Below are 21,157 nucleotides of genomic sequence, written 5' to 3' on the forward strand. Positions count from 1 at the left end.
AGACGTGACTTGTTTTCAGAAATTATGTTTTCAAATTTAAGAATATTAATTAGGAACGCGGTATTGAACATGCAAACTTTTATCAAATTTTAGAAATCGTTTTATAGCATTGCGGAATATGAATAGTCAGACTTTTTTACTCTCTGGTAAGTGGACTATTTAATGTAGTTTAAGTTCGAATAAATATACTTCAATGGTTTACTCTTATAAATTGTGAATTGGATGGAGAGTTGTCTCATTGGCACTCATGCCACATCTTATTATATCTATGAATGCTCTGAAGCAACTTTGGGATTTGATTATGTAAAACGGAAACTACATTAAACATTTTCAACAATTTTTATAGTAACAAAAACTTTAGAAAATGATGCTTCGTGTTGTAAAGTTCACAGCATGAAGAGTTTTATTTGCATGTTTTTACTCATATCTATCCATACAATGCAAAACTATGGGAAAATTGCATAATACGATATATTCATAAATATATTTTAAATTATAAATGTGTATTCTAAAACTATTGGTGCATATAAATTACAAACAAGTTGTTTTATTTGAAACAAATTAAATAAAATGAAATATAAACTTTAAATATAAAAAAAGAATATTGTCCATACACAGTAAAAGGTAATGTGTAATAATAATAGTCTTTTATTCAGAAGCAATAAAGCTTATAGAATTTACATATAGAAACATAATAGCATCAGTGAATAATTTCATACATTTTTATAATTACAAATAGTTTGTATAAATGGCGGAGATTGACTAGAAATAATATGTATAATGAAATATTATATAATATTATGAATAACGAATCTTATTAGCTAAATAAAGGTATATACCTAGATTGATCAGCTCTTAAATGTGATAAACAATTGTATAAGTTTTTTTTCCAATAAAATGGTTTTATATGCACATGGAAAAAATTATTGCAACACCAAATTGAAATTGAAATTAAAAAAACACTCTTTATTTTTTTGTGATATAATTTGGTAAAATAGAACTAGTTAAACATTTTTAAGTATCACCTGAGTTTAATCAATAAATATCGACTCGATAAGTTTTTATCTGCACATGCAGCTACTGTACCCGTAAACAGCAAAACAGATGTTTTTATCCTCATTACATTGTTTTCAACACTTTAAATAACAGAGTTTTTAAAGTTATGTGATTGACACCTTGTAATGGGTCCTCGACAACTCTTAACTGCAGCAAGATGGCAGATTATCAGCACGAGACAAGCAGATATGTCGCTGTAACAGCTGCACGTATTGTTGGTCATACCCATTCCACTATAAGTCGTTTTGAAAATAAAAATCAGGCAATGATCGATGTTAAAGACCTTCCGAGATAAAGAAGACCCCCATACCATTTGCTAGGGAAAATCAAGCATAATTAAGGTTGGTCAGAAGGAAACCTATTGCATACAATACAATCCTAAAAAGAGAGTGATGGGCATACAGAAGCCTTTTAACAAGAACTGTTCGAGATCGACTCATCGCTACTGGTTATCGTGTGATAAAACCATTTCGGAGACCTTTGCTTACGAACAAACACACAGTTTTCCGTATCCAATGTAGTGCAGAGCTCGCCAAAGTTGGAAATAAGCATCGTGGAGGAAGATCCATTGTTCCAATGGAATTCGGTTCATCTTCCTTGGCCCGATCGTAGTCCGGATTTGAACCATATCGAGCATATATGGGACACTATTGGGCGAAAGTGCGCGAAAAGACACCCCAGTTCAAACACATTATGTAATAAACAATGCCCTTCATCATAAATGGTTGCTGCTGCCTTAGCAACAAATAAGTCGATTTATGGCAGGAATCAGAAGACGTTTAGATGCGGTTATCCGTTTGAATGGAGGCTGCGCACAAGGTACTAATTCTTTGGCGTATAACGATCAAACATGATGTGAACAATCATCTAAAGATTAATTTTGAAATGTCTGACATTGTAAAGTTCGACTACAGTAGAAGTAAAGTTGTACAAAAAATACTTCATTTTGTTATTAAAATTGTGGTTATATAAATCATTTTTTTCAAACATTTTTTGTTCGTTTCAATGCCAATGTTATTATAAACTATGTTTCAATAATATTAAACAAATATTTTATTATATTTCATCCAAACAAACTTTTCAAGTTTTTAAAAATCAAGGTGTTGCAATACTTTTTTCCATGTGTATATATGTTTTCCGTATATCAGAATATTCCTCACATACTAAAATATAATGGTATTCATCTTCTATCATATTTTTATCATACATATTACATAATTTGTTTTCTCTTTCAATATTACAAAATCTACCGGTTTCAATGTTAAGGCAGTGTGCAGACAATCTATATCTACTAATTTATGGCTTAACACATAGTTTACAGATTCAGTAACTTCAGCATTTCGGAACCTACACGTAGTTATTTTTTAAATAAATATAATGTTTATGAACACTTATAATTTAGTTTTATTAATGTAGTGCATATGAACTCATTGAATGCAAAGGTGTCTCTATTCATAAAACAATACGTGTATCTTCATAAAAGATGTCTGTATAACATCCGTTATTCTAATGCAACAACGCTTGTAACGTTCATTTTGATTGGATAACGTCACTTTCTTACATGGCATCAATTGACAATTGATGATATGGGACGTACGCGCAAGCGCAGACGGCATATGACAGATTTTAAATACATGTTTTAACGTTGTTTTCTGTCTGTTTCATTAGAATGGAGATAACAATATTGTATTTTAGGCTCCGACGGCATCAATTCGGGATTTGATGGTCGCAAATACCCGTTTACTGTCTCCGCTAACTCGTCGCCAGTAAACTTAATTTGCGACCATCAAATCCCCAATTGATGCCGTCGGAGCTTAAAATACAATACAGTTATCTCCTAATTGTACTGTTTTTCAATTGCTTTGATGGGAACAAAGTCGTACAAAGAAAGCATAGAAAGAAATAATGGATTAGTTATAAACATTGCAATAACAATGAAACGATTTTTTTTATTGAAACAAGCAAAGAATCATGAACACACTTTACAATATTCTAAGTTTGTAAAGCTCGTACTTAAGAAAGGCTATTACTACACATATTAGTGATGTTAATTGAAATATAAATGTGTTTTCATTCAAAATTGTTATACTTCTCGTTAAAATGACAGATTTTAACTGGCTTATACGAAGGAGAAAATTTACTCTATCCCATGACTGTGTCTCTGTTGAAAATATTTTCTCAGGGTAACAATCTGCTCTATCAGCCTTCAGATTTGGGTTATTTATATACTGAACTACTTGTTGATTCATTCTTAAAACATTTAGCAGGTCACCTTTAGACCATACATAATTTGATTTTAGGAAATCGAACACTGAAATGTTTGATCATTATTAAATCATTTTCAGGTTTAAGATTACAATAACATGTCAAAGTTGCTAAGGACAACAGTTGTGTAAAACAATCACAGGTCAATGCGTCGCGAAATTTAACCGACAAGACACGGTTTTTTACTTATCTCATTTACAAACAATATTTTTCTAACTGGTGTTGTATATATATATAGTCTTCTTTGTTTTCTTTTAAATATGCACCATAGCTGAACGGTTTAAGTGATTTTTCTCAACGCATATGAGAAATAACAGATAGTATCTACTAAACGTTTGAATAGTCGACCATTAGTCAAAACATATCCTTTTATTAATTTTTAAAATTGAGAATGGAAATGGGGAATGTGTCAAAGAGACAACAACCCGACCATAGAAAAAACAACAGCAGAAGGTCACCAACAGGTCTTCAATGTAGTGAGACATTCCCGCACCCGGAGGCGTCCTTCAGCTGGCCCCTAAACAAATATATACTAGTTCAGTGATAATGAACGCCATACTAATTTTGTTTGTTTGCCAATTTATGTTTTATTTTTTTTTAAATAAGACTTCTAAAATTTATTTATTTACCCTGATGTATTACACTGTGACTTAATTTAAATATTCAGCCTTCATTTTCGTTATGCTGAAGCACGAACATATATATTAGATATACTGTTTCCAGGCTGAAGTTATGAAAAAGTAAAATCACAAAAATACTGAATTTCGAGAAAACAAATCATGTTCTATTGTAGTTGATAGTTAATTAAACAATGATTATGTTGGTTTACAAGAGCGAAACATGTCTGTTAGTTTTGGCCTTGGATGCCTCCATAATGAACTCAATACTTTGTATCATTTCAATTCACCAATTTGGTGTTCCACTTGAATTCTGTATTCACCAATTACTGCTTAAATGTTGTAGCATTGAAAAGAGGGGTCAATTATATTTTTTTTCAACATTCATCATGGAAAAACTTTACCTCAAACAAGATATCTTGAAGCGGAGAAGACCGCCGTTGATAATAATAATAATAAAAAAACGTGATCTTTTCGTCCAGTATTCTTTTTCATTTTTGAAAAACATCATAAAAGCTTTTACACCAACAAATTAAATCGTTATTGGCATGCGGCAAATATTTGGCGAAAGACTCACATAATCACAAAAGTGAAGAGAAAATGGGTTAGGATTCTGAATGATTGGAATATTTGTTTAATCAATTCAACATGAAATGTCGTGCAAATGCATACGAAATAAGAATATTATATGACAGAGACATATGCATGGTGGACATTTCCCCTTTCGGGGAAATCCAGAAATCGAGAAAGGGAAATCAAGAAATTGAGAAATCGGGAAATCGAGAAATCAAGAAATTGGGAAATCGAGAAATAGAGAAAGCAAAAACGCAAAATCGAGAATTCATTTCGCGTTTTAGCGTTTTCGTGTTTCCTCTTTCGTGTTTTGGCGTTTTTGCTTTCTTGATTTCTCGATTTTTCGATTTCCCGATCTTATCTATTTCCCAATTTCTGGATTTCCCTATTTCTCGATTTCTCGATTTCCCGATTTTCTCAATTTCTCGATTTCCCGATTTTCTCAATTTCTCGATTTCTCGAATTCCCAATTTCGCGTTTGCAAAATGAACGGAGAATTCACGAAAACGCGAAAAGGCGAAATAAATGGCCGCATCCGGCCACCATACATATATTTATTTATTTATTTGGTTGATATATATTCTTAAACTATATAGTCAAAACAGTATAAAACCGCCAATCCAATATGTTACGTGATGATAATCATGATGGTTTTTGTCTTTGAGACGACCCATCCATTTTACCTGTAAACTGTAGGTGTCATTAGTCGGTGTCGAGAGATGTTGAAAAGGTTGTGATGGCTTCCGTAAAACTTACGAATACGAAGGAATGATATCAACATCACGACTTTGAACTATCGATTTTCTAGCTTCCTTATTAACACCAAACTTCTATTATGGAAATCATGATAGGAAATTCACGCCCTGGAATATCATATCAACTCCGTTGATACAGATATATCTATAGCTTGTCCTCTTAGTTTGTACAGAATATATTATGGGCTATTCGTACTGAAATACTGAAACTATTTTCAATCATGTCTTTGATTATTTACTATGATAAATGCACTACGCCAGTAAGCTGAGCATTAAATCTAAAAGTAAATAACAGTTTTGCTAGGTGCTAGACAAATTCCTGATTTTTGAAGCGACTGAAGAACGCATTATAAACAGTATAAAAGCTTCTCCGGGGTATAACTGCCTCAAAATAAGTCATCTGCCAATTTAGCTACGCAACCCTTTTGTAAGAGACCCCCTACAACACGACACATTAGTTCTGTAAGAGCCGTTTCGGAACCAGGCATTCCCATCTCACAAAGGGGTCGTGACTCCGCAATATTTCATCGAATCTTTTGCCGGGGGGGGGGGGGGCGGTAAATGCGCTTGTAAGATCAAACTTGATTATATTTCCACTGTTCGACCTTACGGAGTGTGGAATCTACGTCGAGCATGAGAGAGGGTTGCGGCTTACTATATCTGCCAACATTGCCGTTACAAGTCGGAAACCACCGGAAGCTTTTTTGACAAGAAATGAAGGGTTAATATGCTCGACTGAAATTCCGACGTCTTCGGGTTTACGGAACACTCCTTTACTTTCCAATTCGTCAAATTTGTTATGGAGTTCTACCAAATTATTATCTTAATACTGTGGCATTCTATCTTTCTTGTGGGAGGCTGGACAGGACCCATATTAACAGATGCTTCAAAGGGACATATTGTCCCATTATACCCTTCAAAATTAGGACTAAAAACTTCACTTTACTTTCACAGTAGTTTATTACACTGGGTTTGGATATCTGGACTGAGTGAATTATCTGGGTTTACAGAGACTTGTTTGAAAAAGTGGGAAGTATTTGTTGTGTCTATGAAGTTAGTTGTTTTTTGGTCACGGATATTGTCGGGAACCTCTGGTGCGTTGCCTACGGTAGTCGTAAGTCGTACTCGACAGAAATGTTCATTTCGTTGTATAAATTGCGGTACCGACGTGTTATTCACGATGCGTATTTTGCATGCGAAAGACTGAACAATTTGCGCACTAGGCCAATCTTTCGTACGAGATGCACCAGTGTAAGGCTCGATCGCCAGAAATCAATCCGATTCTATTTCCGATGGGATGTCGTATTCGCCGTAACAACCTGACCAAACTACTGAACTTGCTGTATAAACCCGGATAAGAAAGTCCTGTGTTCTACGCATGCATTAGAGTTTTACTAGAGTTAAGTTCCTCGCTTGGGCTACCATAACTTACAGTTACCTTGTCGCGTATTACGACTTTATGTTTTGCTAGGGAAAATCGCGATGTCGTTCGATGACATGAAAGGGATACCGGCGAGTTAATCAACGTCCATGTTGTTCACTACTGGGGCCTCTAACTGCAACTCTATTCCAGATTTCGACTCTAGAAAGTGTGAAATGACACTGACCAACTATATTTAATGGGGTAACACCGTTAGCTTGTAAAGCGGAATGGTTGCTTTTCTTGATTGTAACGCCGATGTGATCCGCGGAAGAAACCTTTTATTATACTCACCTCAGCACCCACTAGTGTTAGCTCAAGCGGAAAATGTTTATAAAATGTCTTAAATTAAGGGGACTGTTTAGTGCCCAACCGTCTTAAAGCAGATACAACTCTAAGCTTAATAGGACCTACATTGTCATTTAAAAATGAGACTTGTTCATTATCAACATTATCAACATTGTCCTCAGACTCACTATCACCTATTTCTGTACAATAAGATTGCCTAACTCTGGACATATATTGTTTGTCATCATCTGGTAAATATTTACAAGAACTTAAAAAAAATGTTGGGACGAACGACCAGCTTGCTTACATAAAACACAACACTTTATTTGACGACCAGTTCTTATACTACCTGTCTTCTTTGCAATTCTGTCAAAATATTTGTCTTTTATTCACGCCCGTAAAACCTTGCCATCAGTGGCTGAATGAATTTGTCAAGTAAACTATCAAGTGCCTGTGAAATTTCAGGTTTTCAATGAAGCTAATGTTTTGATCGTAATTCAAATCCATATCGCTTCTTCTCTAGGTTGGTCCAAGTAAGTAAAATCAGGTTTTCCAAAGAAGGCAATAGTTCTTCGTCGGCTTCAGGTACTTCTGCGTGATGATGAATATTGCCATCGGCACGAGCAAATTGTCTTCAATAAAACAAGCCAATCGCTGAAATAAGTCCTCAGGAAGCTCTTTTAGTTCCAAAAAGATGCTATTAAAATCCAGAAAGTGTCCACCAGTAGACTGAAATCCGTAGTGTAGACGAATTGACTACCAAATAGAATTAATTGATGTCGAAATTGTATTTATAGTGTTTCTTGAAATTATCGGACAGTAATTTGCTATTTGCCCATGCAGCCATGTAAACCATCTACATGGAACGCTGCGAAGTTTCGATCAAGGAACAAAGTATATTGTAAGTTTTGTCTCCATGCTTCACAAGCTGTTATTGTTTAAACTTTTGAGAGTGACCATTGTTTTGCCTGCCATTTTGTAAAGATCATTTAAGTCCATCAATTGAAAATGTTGTCGTGTTATTCAAAATAGATGACAAATTTCCCTGCTCACTTTTTTCTTCTAGAGTGGAATAATGTTCAAATTCTTGTGTTAATTGAGATGTGGGTTTCTCAAACCGCTGCCACCACGCCAGTAAGCAGAGAAAACTATACCACATATGATCGTTAGAAAGACACACTTAAGGGGGCTCGCGGGTATAAATCTTTTTTTTTTAATATAGGATTTCGCTTTATTTTTTATAAATGGACTTTATCATACACTTAATAGAAAAATGAAATTAAAAAAAATGTGGTCACCGTTCATTTAAGCTCACAATCTGCCTCCGAAAGCAGCATACATTTTTGTTAATGTCTATTTTTTTTCTCTTGAACTAATAGGAGAAATAGAGGTAATATAAAATAAAAAAGAACTAAATTACAGAAATCGCTTAAATTTTACAATTATTTAGTTTATGTACAGCTTATTTGAAAACACTTATAAAAATATAGCTCACCGATGAGTTAAAAAAAGATATTTCAATTTTAATGCCAAGAAATGGCATTTTTGCACCAAAAGAAGATAATTTGGAGCTTAAAGTTTTTCAATGATATAAACATTTTAAGTCACCTGGGGCCAAACCGAATCAATTTTATTTTTATCCATTCCATAAAGTAATAACTTACAGTGTAATAAATAAAATTTGTAATGAAAAAACAAATGTTCAATTTTTTGCTGAAAATTTTGTACCCGCGAGCCTCCTTAATAATGATTGTGAGGCGGTAAACAAACAAATTGGCCTTTTTTAGAAGAAAAAAAAACAAAAAAAATAAAAGTTGCAAGCAAACAATTGTTCATCGATCCTCCGACTTGGTATGTATTTTATCTGTCAAAAATTCAAACCCTGAAATATACAAAACACAAAACAAGATAAATGGAAATGTGATCATAATAAAAAAAAATCAAACCAATATACTTTAAATACAATAATTTTATCAAAACTGACTCTAATGTTGTGTACTAATTATAAAATATTTTTATTTGTTTAACCATATCTCATTTTATGTGGAATATTAAGCTCCTCAATGATCAAAATGGTTGTGTTGTAATAGGAATATTAAGCTCCTCAATGATCAAAATGGTTGTGTTGTAATAGGAATATTAAGCTCCTCGATGATCAAAATGGTTGTGTTGTAATAGGAATATTAAGCTCCTCAATGATCAAAATGGTTGTGTTGTAATAGGAATATTAAGCTCCTGAATGATCAATTTGTTGTGTTGTAATAGAAATATTAAGCTCCTCAATGATCAAAATTGGTGTTTGTCAAACTGCTATATAACCAGTGTAATTTTTCTGACAAAACGGTTGGTTCAAAAAAAAAAAAAATTTTATATTTTTGTTAACGGGTCAAAGTAAAACTTTGACAAAATTTTATGAAAATTAAACGAGCCAAATTAATTTTAGTGAAAGTGTTGGGTACCACCTTGAAGTTAATAATGATTGTGAGGCGGTAACAAAAAAGGGAAATAACCTATCAATATAATCATACCTGTTTATTCATGCTTACCAGCGAAAGATGAACAGTGGTAAGAATTGATGTTAGAAATAATTTGCAATCTCCACCGTCAAAAAAAAATTTGGATGCTTTTCCACAATGTAGAATAGATTGTTGTCGTTTTTATCGAACTCAGAACTGGTGGGGGAAATCCAGTTTGTTGGGCTGAGCACAGAGTATAAAGACAAATTAAGTGGCATTAGTAAATGGCTATCCCAATTGACATCTGCTACGTTGTATATAAAGATAAATAAAACTTAAGAAAGTACTGTTGCACAAAATGTTGGTTATCGTGCAATATCGAATTGTTCATGAAATATGCTGTTTTTGCTATAGGTTTTTGGTTGATGGTTATCATTTTAGTTTAAACGTTGCATACCCATATTGTTGGATAAATAGTTGCGGTCTGCCTGAATTATACTAGACCGATTCTCAGAGCCGAAATTATCACACTGATTTAGACACAAATCGTTTTTAAATTTTTATTTTTTTTAAATTCGAGGCAAAGTGTTGAATTTCAGAAAAAAAAGATAGCTTTAATGATCATTCTTATTAAAAAGTTACATTCTTCAACAAGTTGTAGGTATATAAAATGGTAAAAGAAATATTGATTTCGGATTTTTAGTATAAAGTCTGGTCACTCATTGTCAAATTAACGATCAAAATAATGCGTTGCCTTATCTTTCACGATCAAGTTTGATGAAAATTCAACAAAATTCAAGGTTTTCATAAACAAATTAACGCTTTTAAGGATGTACTTAGGTGAGGTTAGGTGAAAATTAATAAATTAAGAAATTAAAATTGATACTATAAGTTGGTAGAGCATTCTTGAAGGATGAAAATAAGCTAAAAATATTGATAGGTCATGGACCTCCTTTTTGAGATTTAAAATATGGCGGGAAAAGTCTGACTCGGACTTTTACCTTACATTTGCATTGGTATTATTTGGGTCTCAAAACAAAAGAAAGAAAATCAAGAATCTTCTTTAATTTTAGAAAAATGACCTTTCATGAGCTATAAAGTCTTGTATGAGAAAATAAATGGGTGTTATGGGACAAAATATTTTACCTTGTATTGTATGGAAAAACACCAAGGAGTCCGAACATTTGACATAAATTCCAAAACTTCACCTTAGTATATCCTTAAGGGAAGAGCATACTTTTATTTTACTGTACTATCAGATACACCAAAGATTAAATTTCAAACATATCATAATTCTGTCATGATCTATTGAAATATGACCATTATAAGTACAAATAGCGTGTTTTTTAATTACGTCAATAAACATGCCTTTTGGTTTTTTTCCATAAAGTACTGTATATTTTCTTTATCTTCTTGCACAATAATGTTGAGGAAGTTGAATCATTTTGACAGACTTATTTTTTTTTTTTTCTCGTATTTATGTATTGAAATTTAATCGATTTTTATACAGATTCTGAACTAGAATTTACATAAATTCCCTCGTTAAACCGAATGACACTCGTGTAACGGAAGAGGTCTATGATGACAAACGAAAAATAAAATTCATCTATAATTTACCTATAATTTACCTGTAAAGAAATCGGCGCAAATGCAAAACGACGATTTAAGCTTCTCAATTGTCCAACGAACGTATTCCTGATTATCCCAATTTTTAATCAAAATATACACACAAAACACTTCTTACGGGTTTTTTGTTGCATACCTGAATTATAGCATATACTCTACATTCTAATCTGATACAAGTCCTATAAGTCTTCGATAGGAATGTCTTTGTTTTAATTTTAGAAGTTCATGAAGTCGATTTACGGAAAAAAATAGTTTGCTTTTGTTTTTGTTGTTGTAGATGGCCAAGTGTTAAGTACTTTAATACTAAGTTGTGCATAAAAGATGGAAAGAACAAGGTAAGATACAGAATATCTATCATACTAAGAAAACTAATTTAATTATGAAAATTGAATTAAATACTAACAAGGTAGCTTTAGTGCAGCGGCAGAGAGTATAATTTTAGAAATTTAAATTACCCACATGCCTCATGGCATTACAGCCAATTGCATTGAGTGTGTAGGTAAGGTGGTATCCTTTGTTAGCTTGCTTGCTAGATTAACAGTGAAGTCTTTATTAGGTTAGGTAAACTATCCTCCTTTCAGAGTAGACTAGTCCGACAGATAACCCATCTGTCTGTATGTAGGACAACACTTCTTCGGAAGGACGGTTGTTTACCTATCTTGATAAAGGTACATAAAATCCAACAACATTTGCAGGTTATATTACGTATTCGACATGTCACGTGGTTTCCTTGAAAATATTTCCCATTGGTAGTCTCAATACACAATAATTTTCAGATGACACAAGAAGCATAAGTAATTGAAGTAACCACTAGACAGAAGTGTAATTTTTTTTGTTTAATATACAAAAAGACCGAACACACCTGAAAACCAAAAATGCAAATGAACTCTACAATGATTGTCACTTTCAAATTCAAATAACACTACAAAACAATAATTGTATAATAATGTTGTGTTTGACATTGACTATGCGAAAATAGTAGCCAGGGTGAGAGACAATAGTGCACGTCCTAAAGGGGAGTGCACTATTGTCTCAAACCCTGGCTACTATTTTCCATAGTCAATGTTAAACACAACATTAATATCATTATAATACTGACTGCGCCGGGTTGCGTGTTTACTATTTTGAAGTGCACAGGTAAATAAATAAACCTTGATGAAATTCGTGTTTTCATGATTCTAGCTAAAAAAATGTAATCATAAATATTGAATGCTTCTTTTTGTAACTTCATAGGGTTGTAAAAGCGTTGACCGTGCGCGCATTTTTAGAATGAAGCGCTTCCGCGCTTCATACAAAATGTACTTCGCTCAACGCTTTTACATCCCAATGAAGTTACAAAAAGAAGCATTCAATTCTTAAATGATTTATATAAAGCAAAATGCCGGGGGTAAGTTGGCAATTTGTTTTAAGGTATCCAAATGGATAAAACAAGAGGATTCTGAAAATCTGACAAAACATGACAAGCGAACATCGTTAATTGATAAATTTAACAAAACTCAATCCTCTTTGACGATGTTTTTTTCTTTAAATAATGATGAAGAAATTTCTTTCCATATTGCCAATATTAGCAGCAACTATGTCCTTTTTCTACATTTGGGTTTTTCATATTGACCCGTGAGAATCTTAAATGTGTACTTAGGTGAGGCTTTGGAATAGGTGTCAAATGTTTGGACTCCTTACGATACAAGGTAAAATATTTTGCCCCATAACACCTATTTATCTTTTAACAAAAGACTTAATAGCTCATAAATTGTCATTTCACAAAATTTAAGCAGATTCTTGATTTTCTTTATTTTGATTTGGGACCCAAATAATATCAATGCAGATATAACGTTAAAGTCCTAATCAGCTTTTTCCAGCCATATTGTATACTACAGATACAGTTAAGTCGGCTTCATATCTTGACTTACATCTAGAAATTGACAATGAGGGTCGGTTGAAAACAAAACTTAACGACAAAAGAGATGATTTCAGCTTTCCAATTGTGAACTTTCCATTTCTAAGTAGCAACATTCCAGCAGCACCTGCATACGGGGTATATATCTCCCAATTCATACGATATTCCCGTGCTTGCGTTTCCTATCATGATTTTCTTGATAGAGGGTTACTGCTCACAAGGAAGCTATTAAACCAAGAGTTCCAAATGATGAAGTTGAAATCATCCCTTCGTAAATTTTACGGACGCCATCACGAGTTGGTTGACCGTTATGGAATAACCGTTTCACAAATGATATCGGATATGTTCCTTACGTCTTAACTACAATCCCCTTCCCTTTCATGAATATGACCTACCGAATTAGACTATTTACCGGATTTGTAATCACATAAGCAACACGACGGGTGCCACATGTGGAGCAGGATCTGCTTATCCTTCCGGAGCACCTGAGATCACCCCTAGTTTTTGGTGGGGTTCGTGTTGCTTATTCTTTAGTTTTCTATGCTGTGTCGTGTGTCCTATTGTTTGTCTGTTTGTCTTTTTCATTTTTAGCCATGACATTGTCAGTTTATTTTCGATTTATTAGTTTGACTGTCCCTCTGGTATCTTTCGTCCCTCTTCTTTAGCAAACATTTCCCCTATAAAGAGACAAGTTTTCGTTCTATTGTAATTTTTTTTTTTTTACCGTGAACAAGCCATATGTATCACAGGTAAATTATTAGAGTCTGATGAAACAAGTTTTTGGTTATTATAATGTTAAATGAATTATTGAACTAATGCACGCATATAAACTTCACTAGGTTTTTGGTGTCAATTTTTTTTTTTTTTTTTTTTTTTTTTTTGGTCAACTCTAAAACGGTAGGTGACTCACTGCTCAAATGCTGCTTACAAGTTTAAATTCTTCGAACTTTGAGTGAGTTTCATAAAATTTGGATGAAAACAAATAAGTTAAGAGTGCGGAAACGACAATTATGGCTATTTTCCAAGTAATACAGAGGCATTACTAAAGAAAATTAACTGACTCACTGGCCAAAATTCGAATTCTGTATGCGAATTTTGGTTCTCAGTATTTTAAATCCGTTTCATAAAATTTTGATTGGAAATACTGTTATGAGAGTGCGGAAATAAAAATGGAAGAAAGGATGGACGTATGGTCAAGGGTAACACTTTATGTCACCGTTGATTACGAACTTGGCAAATCTTCTGATTTATAACCAATTATGTACCTGCATGATTCTGCTATATGTTGTTTGTGAACTCTCAAACGATCTAAGTAATTTTCTCCAACATGCACCTTCATGAAAAGAACGAGTGATGTGTTGTGCCTTCATTCACGATACAGCTCGCATCCTTAGTTGAATTTAATTGTTCTACTTAAACGCTTTTGGTCAAGCAGCTAACAGGCAACAGTTATGATATATATGCATGTTTTAATTGGTAATTCATAACATATGTATAACTGGATAGCGGAACAGGTTAATAATCATAAATAAACATAGTATGTATATGTAGTTTACCTGTAAAATAATCGGAAGAAATAATCGGTGCAAGTGGAGAAAAAAATCAGCAACAGTGAAATGCAGATCGGCGCAAATACATAACGCCGTTTGACTTGCAGAAACACCAAAAAGAGTTTCTTTAAACACGCCGGCTGATCAGTTCAAACACTATTTTTTGTCAAAATATGTGTGTGTGTGTGTATGTATGAAAAAACCATGCGCCAAAAAAAAATACCAAAAAAGAAAATGCAGTCTTTCTGTATTCGATCTTTTTGTTGTTGTAATAAATGATATTCGAAAATACACATAATACCGATAAATTGATAATTTATGTTTTTATAAACTCGATGTATTTTCTCAATCTCATCTCAGATGAGAATGGGAAAATGGATCTCGTTTTAAAAAGCATAAACATCTATAATTATACGTTTATATATGACCATACTATATACTATACAATATTAATTTACACCTATTGCCAACATAAAAACGTTATCAATACTTGCAACATTTATGCCATGTACTGTATGGCATTACGAAACAATGAAAATCATTTGAAAAAAAAAAATTATAAAAGATTTGCTTATTTGTGTGGCTATTGTTGATTTTATGTTTTGTAATGGGATTTGAATTCTGATTTGAAATGAGATGAGATAGGCATTACACTTTTAGATTTTCAATTAAAATTCATATACCGGTTTCGATACGATATAGAGACTAGTGCAGACCAAAGAACAAATTCACGGGCAAACAAACACACATGATTTTATTCACTTTACTAATTCCGTGTTCTATTAGTTCTAGGAAAGGGAGAGATGAATGGATGTCCTTACCAGAAGATGAAAAACAATTACAAAATTTGTTTCTGAAAGGTGTACGTCATCCTGCAATGAAAATGGCTGATGCAGCAATGAGGATGAATCGATCGCCTAATCAAGTTTTTATTTTGCTAGTTGGTTTAAGCGGTGCAGGAAAAAGTTCGACGGTTAATTACTTATTCGAAACAAATGCTGCAAAAACAAGTGAACTTAGGTCAGAGACAATCTCTACAATTGAATATACAGTACAGCTTAAATCAAATGAATGGAAAATTCCAGATCTGAAGCTTTCCATTGTAGATACACCCGGTTTTTGTGATACCGAAGGCCTGGAACAGGATGCGAAAAATATTATGTCTATAAAATATTTTCTTAAATCACATCCGTACATCAAAAAAAGTTATCCAAACTTGGTCATGATAGTGTTGAACATACAAGACAACCGAATAGAAGGTGAAAGCTCTAACTTTGCAAAAATGTTAAAAGGCATTAACCATGTAAATGCGATTGACCGTTGCAATCCAAATGTTGTAGTAGTTCTAACACATGCTACTTCAATTGCACGAAACCCAAAGCGTTGGGAGGAAAAGGTTGAGCTGAAGAAAGCACAGGTTCAAGCTATAGTTCAAGTACATTTGGGAATAATCCCAGAGATTGTTGTACAAGAAAACGAACCTGAAGACAATGATTTGGAACGTGACGGGGATTGGTTTCTTCTGCCAAACGGTGACAAACAGCCAAAACTATTATATAAAGCATGCGAGAGAATTTTGAACAGAGCAAAAGATGAAATAGGACATGAAGCTGTCGCAGTTTGCTTTAGACCGGGTTTGGACAAGAGAGTTACGAAGGGACATATCGTGCGATCGTCAGATGTTGAAATGAGAGATGTCAGAGAAATGCATGCTATTTTGATCCAAACGATAGTATTAGCGTCGACTTCGGAGGTAGGACACATGTTAGAGTCGCATAAAAAGCGGAAAAATGTAAAAACACTTGATAATGTGATCTTAATTCTTCAAGTAAGATTTCGAGATCTGGGTATTTCAAAAACAGAGGAACTACAGAGCTTGTCTATGAACAAATTGATGGCAAAAATGTATCCAACTAGGATAACCAATGAGATGCAAAGAGTATTACAAGAAGTATTTGGTTTATCTTATGAACAGAGCGCTGGTTTTGACTACCATGTTGGAAAAGGTTACAACATTTTTAAGGATTCAGTAACCCAATTTTCACCACTTGATATGCAAGTTGACGACAAAATTCTTCATGGACTTCCTGCAAATGTTCTTCTAAAGGAATGCGCTTCGTTTGAAATCAAATGCGAAACGATAAAAGATAACAACGATTATGTAAGCCGCAGGTTAAAAGAATTACAAATAGATGTAGGTGGCGAAATTAATTATGCAGCCTTTGATTTACAGCTTCGAAGCGGTTACAATCATTACAGCAATTCCAGCAATCAAACTAACCAAACGTTAGATAGGTCGTCATTCTTGGTTGAACATAGAATCCAAAAAGTAGACATCCGACAACCATACACAATCACTGACGAATTTAGAAATGATGTCAATGCTCTTCCTGACGACTATGACCTGAAAGACGAATGCCGACTTTTGAAGTGGAAAGCTTTTTTTGATAAGTGGGGAATGTATGTCGTCACCGGTGCGTACATAGGGGGGTCGTTATCCGGTCAAATTAAAGTAGTGAAAGAACAATCTACCAACACTACTTCTGAAGACGCTGAAATTGCATTGGCAATGAAAATGTCTTTTCTACAGAGAGGTGCAAACTTGGATTTTTCCAAAAAAGAAGAACATAGTACCATTGAAAAAAATTTGTCTGCCATAAATTCATTATCTTTAAAGTGGAGCGGTGGAGACAGAAACACATACAAAACATCTTTGGAGAATATTGAACGAAACGATTGGGTTGAATGGGTAGATTCTTTGGAGATTTCACCAGTTCCTTTATGGACTTCTCTTGACCTGTATCCTTTATACCATCTTGCATGTGGGATAGATGCAGATAAGGGAACAAAGATGCAGATGGCAATGAATTTGGCTCTGAAGGGCAAATTTACTTTTGAAGAACCAAAAGAAGATAATAGGGTGAACACTGCTGAATCAAATGATAGTGAACGTTGTTTTAGTGAAGATGCTAATGTTATACTCCAAAACCTAAAGTTTAAACGAATGAAGGATCTATCAGTTGGTGATAAAGTCCTGACAATGGATAGCAACGGAACACTGGCTGAAGACGAGGTAATTGCATGGCTTCATCAAGTAAAGAATGGTCAATACACATTTCTTGAGATTGTTCATGAACATGGCAAAATCACATTGACTCCAGAACATATCATATTTGTTGGAAAGAGCCGAAAACCGCAACATGCTTCCACTTTGAGACCAGGAGATGCAGTAAACGTATTAGTAAATTCTGATGACGACCAAACGGTAACAATGGCTGTTGTTTTATCCATACTTAAAGTAAAAAGACGAGGAATATATGCGCCATTGACGTACAGTGGGCGATTACTGGTGGACAATGTTGATGTCAGTTGTTACTGTACCCTCAATTCACCACAAGTTGCAGGAAGGGAAATCATATCCTCCCATTCACTTGCGCATGCTGGTTTCTTCCCATTGAGGTTGGCTTTCAAATTTGGTTTGAACATCAACAACAATCAATTGAATGACGAAAATGGAATTCATGGCTATGCACGGTGGCTAATGAACGTTGTGCTTGGGTGAGTATTGTATTTGATTCAAATAATACCTTATTTCAAAGATTGATTTATTAGTTAATTGCTATGAACTTTGAATGGCAAACTGATTATTATCAATGCATACAGTATTAATATATGATTTCATTCTAGTTATTACAACTTTGAAACTAGATGATTACATAAGATAAAATCCATTTACCAACTCCTGACTTTTTTAAAGGTATGGCATACAAATTTAGATCAATCCCTTTTTTTTTTTATTTACGCCATTGATCAGTCTTTTGTAGCCGGAACGCGGGTCCAGCTTGCTAAAACAAATTTTATCTTAGCTTGTATTATAAGTTTATTTCTATCTTCTGGGTGCTTTTATTTACAAATAAGTATAAAGTAGTGTTCATTCATATATATCGTGTTTTTGTTTTTATGATGATTTGATTTACATAAAAGGAGATAAGATGCATACTTGCATAACACAGCAACCGAACAACCTATTAAAAGGAATTTGACAAAAATGTCAATGACATATGCAAAAAGCATTCGGAGTATACCATCGTTTTGAAAAATAAATTAGTGGATTTACTATGCAGATCTCAAAATTTCAATTAACACTGTTTTTTGTGTAGTTCCCTGTTTGTGACGATTCATGCATGACATGCTGTGAAAATACACTATTTATCAAACATAAGATAAGTAACCAAATGTTTAAGTATGATGACTGAAACAGTCAGAATAACACTGATTTTTTTTCCTGAAACAACTTGATGTTTTTTTTTTAGAAAAAAAATAGTGACCACAAAATAGGTTTAGGAGAACATGATTTTTGTTTTTAGTTGTTTTGGCTTCGAACAGCTTGAGTTCTCTTATATCACTAAAATAAGTATATGAGAACATGATTTATTTTATAGTTGTTATCGTCTTTGAAGTATCTGTAGAGTACTCTTATATAATTGCATAACAATTCATATTAGTTGGTTTATTTTGTTTTTGTTTTGTATTTTTCAAGGGGTTACTTTGCACCCATTTGCATAGTTTAAACATTTGAACGGAGTTTGAAGTTGTTCCTATGTTTCGGTGATGCAAATTAAAAAAGAAATGTGAATTATTTTACATTTTCATGTCGGAACTTTTTTTTAAGCCGATTATACGGTAGCATTTTGTTTCATAGATGAAGGTCGTTTGGTGAACTATAACTGATTATATTCCCGTTATTTGAACTCACGTGCAGTTTTGTTTTATTGAAAATCATACCGCATTACCTTTACTTTCTATTAGAAAATAATAATCAAACGAATAAAAAAAAAACACACGAACAACTGAGTTTTATATTTCTTTGATAAACAGGTTTGGTACGGATAGCATGTTCAATATGGTATTCACTGTCAAATTCGTGTTCACAGATCGTAATCAAATTCTCCTTATTGATTTATGACTTACTAAAACGTATATCTGAATTACAAAAAATCTGAAATAAAGAATTAAACATGTATGTTCTCTATAATATAACACTTCGTGTGTATTTTTACAAGACGTCATCTTCCTCGTCATCTATATGACCACCAAAAACTGCCGACGATCATAAACAGATATAAACATGAATAAAAATAAGAAATAGAAAACAACCACATGCGTTTGCATTTTCTAGGCCTGTTTGATTTCATGTTGTAGGTTACAACAGAAAAGCGCTTCAGACGCAAGAAAATATTGAAGGTGTTGTTTTTATTTTTTTTACATCACTGGGTTGATACCTCTGCTGGTAGACTATCAGTCCCCGAGGGTATCACCAGCTCAGTAGATGATTAAACAAACTTTACTAAAATTGTCCGTTTATAAATTTTGAAATAATTAAGACACTAAGGTTTCAACTCCCTCAGGCAAAGTTGGCTATTTATTTTAGGTATTTTTGACATATAGCTCTTTAACGGTTTCGGTACTTATAAATCTTCAGATTTTTAAATGTTTGGCTTTTAGCGTCCCTGATGAATGTAAATCCAGAAAAGCGCTTCGGACGCAAGAAAATATAAAAGGTGTTGTTTTCAATTTTGTACAAGTATGTTTATCATCGTTTTGACAATGGTAAGAATGATTGTTTGTGGATCTAATTAGTCAACCGAATTGTTTATCCTCGTTTCCCTTTCAATATTGACCTTGTTTTCCTTTTACTAGCTGAACACATGCGCATACCATCCGATAAATACAGATTCAAGAAGTTCTAGTTATTCACTTGCAAATGAGGATTCATAAGCAATGTTTCTTTGTTATATTTAAGAAATTGAACCACATTGTCGGATAAATAGGGTTTCAATGATTTACTTTTATTAATGATTTGACCAAAACAAATCATATTTATTCTTTATCTCATTTATATAAACTCGAAACCATAACTTCAGTTATTAACCATGTAAACAAAAACAAAAAACACAAATATGCAACACACAAAAGCAGTACTTACTTAGGTTGCTAATGATATAAATGGTACAATTTTACTGTACCATATGCGCATTTCGACAATGAATAACTTATCAGTGATGCTCGAAGCAAAATTATTGAAAATCAAAAACATAATTCAAACGTTGAAGGATTTCAACATATAAGCCCATTTACTGTATTCGTATTCTACTTTATTTTGATACAGGTTTTAAAATGATTTATTTTTTGTTTATATTCAGGAAGTAACTAATAAGAAGACAAATATAGACGAACGGAATTTGATGTCATAAAGAATGTTTTTGGCTATGCGACAAATAACTCATTTAACGTAATGTCATTAATAAATAAACTCATCATATGTACCGGGATTCATATTTTGTAAATACGCCAAACGCGCGTTTCATCTACAAAAGACTCATCGGTGACGCCCGAAAAATTAAAAAAAAAAAGGTTTTAAAGTCGAAATAGAATTCGAATGTGAGGACCAAAAATTCCAAAAAGTTTTATCAAATACAGCTAAGATAATCAATTCCTGGCTTGAAAAGCCTAAGTATTACAAAACCTCAAAGTTTTGTGAACAACTAAACATTATAGCCATATCAATGATGGTTCATGTCAACACAGAAGTGCTGACTACTGGGTTGCTGATACCCTCAATAATAAAACAAAAAGCAAAAAACACCAGCAGTG

General features: G+C 33.4%; 1 protein-coding gene across 1 annotated transcript; it reads left to right on the top strand.

Annotated features, from left to right (window-relative positions):
* Positions 1-14: 14 nt before the first annotated feature.
* LOC139516513 (uncharacterized) lies at positions 15-20,767 on the top strand. Its single transcript, XM_071306667.1, has 4 exons — positions 15-146; positions 11,334-11,391; positions 15,290-18,061; positions 20,707-20,767. Exons 2-4 carry the CDS (start codon positions 11,378-11,380, stop codon positions 20,711-20,713), a joined length of 2,793 nt encoding a protein of 930 aa, XP_071162768.1. The 5' UTR covers positions 15-146; positions 11,334-11,377; the 3' UTR covers positions 20,714-20,767.
* The last annotated feature ends 390 nt before the right edge of the window (positions 20,768-21,157 follow it).

Source organism: Mytilus edulis, chromosome 3, assembly GCF_963676685.1.
Source record: "Mytilus edulis chromosome 3, xbMytEdul2.2, whole genome shotgun sequence".
Classification (NCBI taxonomy): domain Eukaryota; kingdom Metazoa; phylum Mollusca; class Bivalvia; order Mytilida; family Mytilidae; genus Mytilus; species Mytilus edulis.